The 7804-nt window shown below is 42.4% G+C and overlaps 1 protein-coding gene across 1 annotated transcript; it reads right to left on the bottom strand.

Moving 5' to 3' along the window:
* Positions 1-1293: 1293 nt before the first annotated feature.
* On the bottom strand, positions 1294-7478 carry LOC125524281 (uncharacterized). Its single transcript, XM_087538121.1, has 2 exons — positions 4175-7478; positions 1294-3821 (listed from the first exon to the last, which is right to left on the bottom strand). The coding sequence occupies exons 1-2, from the start codon at positions 4872-4874 to the stop codon at positions 3643-3645; spliced, it is 879 nt and encodes a 292-aa protein (XP_087394247.1). The 5' UTR covers positions 4875-7478; the 3' UTR covers positions 1294-3642.
* Positions 7479-7804: the final 326 nt, after the last annotated feature.

The raw sequence follows: 7804 nt of genomic DNA, 5'->3' as shown, positions 1-7804 counted from the left end.
CCTTTATATACGGGGACAGGGGGGAACCCTAGGACACACAAGTTGATCATTGATCCCTTAGCCTTGTTCGGTGCCCCCCTCCACCATAATCCACCTCGTTCATATCGTCGTAGTGCTTAGGCGAAGCCCTGCGCCGGTAGCTTCATCATGACCGTCATCACGCCGTCATGCTGATGAAGCTCTCCCTTGACACTCAGCTAGATCGAAAGTTCGTGGGACGTCACCGAGCCGAACGTGTGCAGATCGCAGAGGTGTCGTACTTTTGGTACTAGGATTGGTCGGATCGTGAAGACGTACGACTACATCAACTGCGTTGTCATTACGCTTCCGCTTACGGTCTATGAGGTTACATGGACAACACTCTTCCCCTCTCGTTGCTATGCATCACCATGATAGATCTTGCGTGTGCGTAGGATTTTTTTTGAAATTACCGCGTTCCCCAACAGAAAGGGCATGGGTTTCTGAACCCATGGTTCTCTTTCTCTACCATGTTTCCTAGCAACAAAGTCTTTCTTATCATAACGTTGATTCTTTGATTGTGGGTTATCAAGATCAATAGCAGGTTCACTCTCTACATCATTATTATTACTAGGTTGAGCATCAACATGAACATAATTATTAACATTACACTGGTACGCGTCGGTCCTAAACAAACAGTTCTTAACCCCTTTCCGCGACGGCATTCAGAACCGTCGCCAAGTGAGTGTGGGCGATAGGGGGGGGGGGGCGTTCCTTCCCACACGACCCAGAAACCGTTGGGGATATGCCCTCCTGGCACACATGCTCGGCAAAATGAGGTCGTGTACGACCGGCGAGCACTCAAATATAGAAATACATACAGTAGTGCTAAAAATACAATTATACAAACGAAATCATTTCCGGTCGTAAGTACATCCCACACAGTCAGTCACCAATAAACGTTTATGTTCGTATATATGATCGACTGTAAGTACAGTGGGATATTTCGCCCGAACTGCGAGTGTCGTGTTCCCCACAGGGACTAGGCAACGACGACTATGCTCAGCTATATCTAGGTAACACAAATTATGGGAATGATTGCAGGAAAATAAGCCTACACTATCTAAGACTGTTATGGAAAATCGCCGACAAACAAATATATGACAGAATATAATTGTTTCACATCAAGCACACACATATATGTATTTCCAACAAGATTACATGACAGAAATACGAAACAACATGAAATATATATATATATATATATATATATATATATATATATATATATATATATATATATATCATGAACATCTATGTCATGGGTACTAGAGCTAAAACAGGGACTGAAAACTGAACATCAAATAAACTGGAGCAAAGTTACTAGTACGGGACAGATCACAACAGATGGCAAGAAAAAAATGCACAAGGCTAAACATACACATACACTGGCAGAGTACTAATCAAAGTATTACATATCATAATTTTACAGAAATTTAGTGTTCAGAACAATACACAAGTTCACCTAGCAGTTTACAGAATTTTGCAAGAAGTAAAGAGAGAAGAGAAGCAGCAGTAGTTTGGGTTCAGAGAAGAAGACAACAGCAAGAGGCGTGGGCAAGAAGAGAGCAGCAGTAGTAGGTTGAGAGAAGTGGAGCAGCAGTTTGGAGAAGGAAGAGCAGCAGCAGTTTGGAGAAGGAAGAGCAGCAGCGGGTGAGGGAGATTCAGAGCAGCAGCAAGGCGATGGAGAGAGGGAGTAGTAGCAGCAGGAGGTCGAGGGGAAGAAGAAGCAGGGGCGAAATAAGAAAGAAGCAGTAGCTGGGTTGAGGAAGAGGAAGCAGCAGCAGGAGGTTGGAGAAGGAAGAGCAGTAGCTTGGGTGCAAGAAGAGTAGCAGGGGCGCATAGGAAGAAGGAGCAGCAGCAGGTTGCATGGAAGAAGGAGCAGCAGCAGGGGACGTTGAGAGATAAGAGGAGCAAGATCGGGGCAGCAAAGAGGAGAGAGGCGCTTGGTGCTGATGGCGGCAGTGGCTGGATGGTTCGAGGCGCTGATGGCGGATGTGGTGGTAGGAGGTGGTGTTGTGAAGCGGATGGTGAAGATGGATGGCGCCCCTACCACGCTGGCCTGGCCGTGGCGGCGGCCGGAGGTGGAGAAGGAGGCTGGTGGAGAAGGAGATGTAGCCAGGTCCGAGGGGAATTGGAGATGAACTAGGGATTTTGACCCCTCGATCCAATCTGCCCATTTGCACAATGGCCCTCCTGCTTCCTTCTTTCTTTGCAAGAACATCCCTCTCTTCTCTAGTTAGCCCCTGGTTACTTTGTTTCTTCTTGCACAAGTCCATTCTTCCTCCTCTTCTTCGTTCTCTTAGCCACTAGTCCCAATCTTGAAGTTTATAGTGCCTTTGCGCACTTTTCTGCAAAAGAGACACAATGACTAGTAAATGATTCCTTTAAATGATTTTCGTTCAAACATGCAATAGTTCATAGCAAGAAGTGAATGAATATATCTCAATAAACCGCATATTTGAGTGACAAAAGATGTATATGAAATGTTCTTATCAAGTTCCCCCACACTTAAATCTTTGCTTGTCCTCAAGCAAAGGAATATGACAAGACCAAGATAGTGAATAGTGAACTGACTACAGAATGTCAAGTGAAGTAGGTCTCTAAATAGTGCATGCTTCAGACTTAGTTAGTGAAAATTAATGGCTAGAGTGCTACAAAGCAGTAGGATACTAGCAGACCTGACCATTTTAAACTTCTACAATGATAAAAGAAGATTAGCAAGTTCAAATGCTGATTGTGCCAAAAGGTTCCTAAAGAGAGCATGATCCCAAAAACAAAAAGAACTTAAACTTGTGATCAGATCACTTATTACCAGGAACAAAACACCGTAGTTGAAATCACTTATTGTATTTGAAGAAAGTAATGATAATATTTTGTCGATCTCACCAAAGGAACATACCACCGATCCCGAGAACATGGTATACACCTGGCTCGACCAATTATTAGTTAGTTTTTTTGTTTGTCTCCCCAAAGGAACATACCACCGATGCAGAGAACATGGTATACACCTGGTTCGACAATTACAATTTTATTAGTAATTACTGCCCGAGCTAACCCGATTTCACATGCCACCGTTCCAAGGAACATGACATGCTACTGTAGGTAGTCAGACTTATTCATTCATTATAAGATATACTTTTTTTACTTTTCAAATGAACAAAAACAAGAATCATCACTCATCCATGTCTGGTTCACATACTACCGATCTAGGAAACATAGCATGCTAATCCATAGTGGTTAGGTGATTGCTCTCAATGGGAACACACTTAGCACAAATTCAGCATCTGACACTTGATGATCTAGGTGTATCAAAGTAAATGCAGAAAATGATGAAGTTTTCTAGTGTACTAGGGATTTGAGCACTCAAAACTAATAACCTTCACTAATTACAGCAAAGCATGCAGAATGTAGATCACTAGTTTACAAGGCATTCACAAATCAGTTTACAAATTCACATCAAGCACCATATGTCAAAGGTAAAATTCAATGGGACAACGTTTAAGAAATGGCTCAAGCAACCCAAATAGCAATTGATTTCAACATGTATCAATGGATGATATATTCATATTGGGGACATGAAACAGCTCACCGGGTTTTGATCATGTCACTCACTCGATCATCTCACATCCTCTTGCATTGCGACTCCTCTCCTTTTTCTTCCTCGTGCACGCTCCAGCTCCTCTCTTCCATATGTGTGCCCCATTGCTTCCCCTCATCGCCATGCTCTGACTCCACCGGGATCCCAAGGGATGTCACCTCGAACCTGGTCAACATATATTGATACGTGCACAAGCAAAAACCTGAAATAGGACTCACACAAACAATAACTACGAGTGATAGGGTCGATGCCCTCTAAGTCGTCAATCAAGAATCCAGTTATATAAACATATGAATATAGAACATGTCGAGTATGATAGGAATCAACAAGCTCAATACTAGCATTAAGATGATATTTATCATTAAGCATAGGTTTGGCATGAGGAAAATAAGTGTGATCATCATTAATATGAGCAATGCCACCAACAGTATATGTACCATCATATCCAAGCAAACACTTCTTCAAATCTACCTTAAGTGATATATAGCATCATGTAAAGCAAGGTAGAATCAAACAAAACATAATGGGACATGTCATTAAGAGGATTGAATGAACCTGAGACATCACGCTCTTGTATGACAATAGGCAGATGAATCTCAGGTTCTTCATCTTCATCTACATCAGCTTCTTTTACTTCTTCGGGAGAGATAGACATTGGATCTTGAACTTGTTCACTTGGGTATTCGAGCTCTTGGTCATCTTGTTCCTTGTATTCTAGTTCATCTTCAATCCGAGGTATCTCTTCCTCTGTGCTCTTGCTATCTTGCTCAGCTGGATGTGACGGTGTTGGAACCTCACACACCTCAAGGGATATCCCAGAAACACTCAGATCAAGGAGGGATGAGATAGTGCACCCGACATTGATATTCTTCTCAATTTTCCTTACTTCTTCCACTAGCTCTTTTCCACTCTTGATCTTCTTCATTTCCTCTAGTATCACCGGCCTAATTGGATCATCTTCAGCACTCCAAGTGAACTCGAGACTAAGCAATGTGAGGTTGTCTATATCATCAAAGTCATCTTGTGTGTGCACTTGCACATGAGATTGCACGACAGGTGCTGGAATTGTTGGTTGACCAAATGGAGGACCATTTAACTCCATTGGAAACATCTCTTGGTGCCGAGGTATATGAGTAGGAGGTGAATAAAATTGTTGTGGTGCATAGTTGTTGCTCTCGTCTTCATACCTAAATCCCTGCATATGATTACTAGAAGCAAACGGTGAGATCTCAGGGTTGTTGCTCCTATATGACATATTCTGGTTTTCAGGCCACCCATATGAGTAATTGTTTTGGTACTAGGCTGTGGGGCGAAGCTCATGCCATAACAATCGGGAGGGTGAGAGTAACCACGCTGACATTCAGCGGGTGAATGGCCCTGAAATCCACAAATATGGCATGTAGGAGCAACATAAGGATGGCCTCTAGAATAAGGATCATAAGAGCTATGCCTATCCTCAAAAACTACTTCTCGCTGCCGAGCTAAATCATCTAATCGATGGGAAATCTTACTTATCAGTTCTTGAATACTTTCCGTGCTGTTTGTAGTGTTGCTCACATATCCTTGGTGTTCTGAGTAATATGCCATAATCGAGAAGATAGTTCTAACCTGCAAAACAAACAAGAAAAAGAAGAGAAAATAACTAGAACAGTGGTTAGGGGTTAGATATATATATCACATATAAATGTCACAAAAAGAAAACAAGAAACCTAGTCTATAGCCTAACACAATCACTCGACGCTAGTCCCTGGCAACGGCGCCAAAATGATCAATTGTAAGTATAGTGGAATATTTCGCCCGAACTGAGAGTGTCGTGTTCCCCACAGGGACTAGGCGACGACGACTATGCTCAGCTAAATCTAGGTAACACAAATTATGGGAATGATTGTGGGAAAATAAGCCTACAGTATCTAAGACTGTTATGGAAAATCGCCGACAAACAAATATATGACAGAATATAATTGTTTCACATCAAGCACACATATATGTATTTCCAACAAGATTACATGACAGAAATACGAAACAACATGATATATATATATATATATACCTACTATTAAAGGGAATACGTATTCTTGGTTTGGTTCAGTCCAACTATTAAAGGGAATAGATATTCTTGGTTTGGTTCAGTCCTTTTCATTTTCGATGGGCCTTTTATGGGCTTCGTAGAGTCCATGAAAAATAATTAGGTCAAAATTAACATTATGGGAATTTAAACAGGACCTCCTGTCTGGATCTTCGATGCAACAACCTATGCGTCATTCACATTTACTAAATCCCAACTCGCTCTAAATATATGAGTGACAGTCCTCGTGTTTAAGCAAATGAGCTAATTAAAGAAAGGATTGTGGACTTAAATAAAATATTTAAACGGATGTGGCTAATTAAAAAAAGGACTTTGGGTAAACTGGTGGACTAATTAAAAGAAAGATTGTGGTCTTAATAAATAGAATTTTCAAATAGATGAGGCTAATTAAAGGAAGGACTTGAGGTAAAAAGGTAGGATAGTAAAGAAGGCTATGTATGCTTCAATGTGTTGGGGATATTAAATTAGAGAAGGAAGGATTTGATTCCCGACTAAAACGGTTGAGGACATCACGGTAACTAAAGGAAGGATTATACTTAGATGGAATCAGTGGGAGATTATGCCCAACAAAGAAAATATGAACACGGCTAAATTGCATCGTATTTTTTATGTTCATTTTGTAGAAGGAGCGTTGAAGCATTTTTTCATAGTGAATCCGGTGCTGTGGGACATTATACTTGCACAAAACATTAATTTTTCCCGTTGCAACGCACAGGCATATGTGCTAGTGTGTGTGTGTGTGTATATATATATATATATATCACGAACATCTATGTCACGGGTACTAGAGCTAAAACAGGGACTGAAAACTGAACATCAAATAAACTGGAGCAAAGTTACTAGTACGGGACAGATCACAATAGATGGCAAGAAACAAATGCACAAGGCTAAACATACACATACACTGGCAGAGTACTAATCAAAGTATTACATATCATAATTTTACAGAAATTTAGTGTTCAGAACAATACACAAGTTCACCTAGCAGTTTACAGAATTTTGCAAGAAGTAAAGAGAGAAGAGAAGCAGCAGCAGTTTGGGTTCAGAGAAGAAGACAACAACAAGAGGCGTGGGCAAGAAGAGAGCAGCAGTAGCAGGTTGAGAGAAGTGGAGCAGCAGTTTGGAGAAGGAAGAGCAGCAGCGGGTGAGGGAGATTCAGAGCAGCAACAAGGCGATGGAGAGAGGGAGTAGTAGCAGCAGGAGGTCGAGGGGAAGAAGAAGCAGGGGCGAAGCAAGAAAGAAGCAGCAGCTGGGTTGAGGAAGAGGAAGCAGCAGCAGGAGGTTGGAGAAGGAAGAGCAGTAGCTTGGGTGCAAGAAGAGTAGCAGGGGCGCATAGGAAGAAGGAGCAGCAGCAGGTTGCATGGAAGAAGGAGCAGCAGCAGGGGACGTTGAGAGAGAAGAGGAGCAAGATCGGGGCAGCAAGGAGGAGAGAGGTGCTTGGTGCTGATGGCGGCAGTGGCTGGATGGTTCGAGGTGCTGATGATGGATGTAGTGGTAGGAGGTGGTGTTGTGAAGCGGATGGTGAAGATGGATGGCGCACCTACCACGCCGGCCTGGCCGTGGCGGCGGCCGGAGGTGGAGAAGGAGGCTGGGGGAGAAGGAGATGTAGCCAGGCCCGAGGGGAATTGGAGATGGACTAGGGATTTTGACCCCTCGATCCAATCTGCCCATTTGCACAATGGCCCTCCTGCTTCCTTCTTTCTTTGCAAGAACATCCCTCTCTTCTCTAGTTAGCCCCTGGTTACTTTGTTTCTTATCGCACAAGTCCATTCTTCTTCCTCTTCTTCGTTCTCTTAGCCACTAGTCCCGATCTTGAAGCTTATAGTCCCTTTGCGCACTTTTCTGCAAAAGAGACACAATGACTAGTAAATGATTCCTTTAAGTTCAAACATGCAACAGTTCATAGCAAGAAGTGAATGAATATATCTCAATAAACCACATATTTGAGTGACAAAAGATGTATATGAAATGTGCTTATCAATATACATCCCACACAGTCACTACAAGGAAAACGTTTGCGCAAGGTGGTGTAACACAAACAGTTTTGAAGAGAATGTCATGTGTGATTGTTCATTGATCCAACACGGTTTGTTCCTAGA

This window comes from Triticum urartu, chromosome 7A (assembly GCF_056163025.1).
Source record: "Triticum urartu cultivar PI428250 chromosome 7A, HENAU_Tu73, whole genome shotgun sequence".
Lineage (NCBI taxonomy): Eukaryota > Viridiplantae > Streptophyta > Magnoliopsida > Poales > Poaceae > Triticum > Triticum urartu.
Note: the sequence above shows the minus strand (reverse complement) of the source record. Positions and strands in the feature narration are given on the sequence as shown.

Coding starts and splice junctions, on each gene's coding strand:
- LOC125524281 (XM_087538121.1), bottom strand. CDS start 4,874: ATGTCATATAGGAGCAACAACCCTGAGATCTCACCGTTTGCTTCTAGT. Junction 3,822..4,174: donor ACAAGAGCGTGATGTCTCAG/GTTCATTCAATC, acceptor GTCCTATTTCAG/GTTTTTGCTTGTGCACGTAT.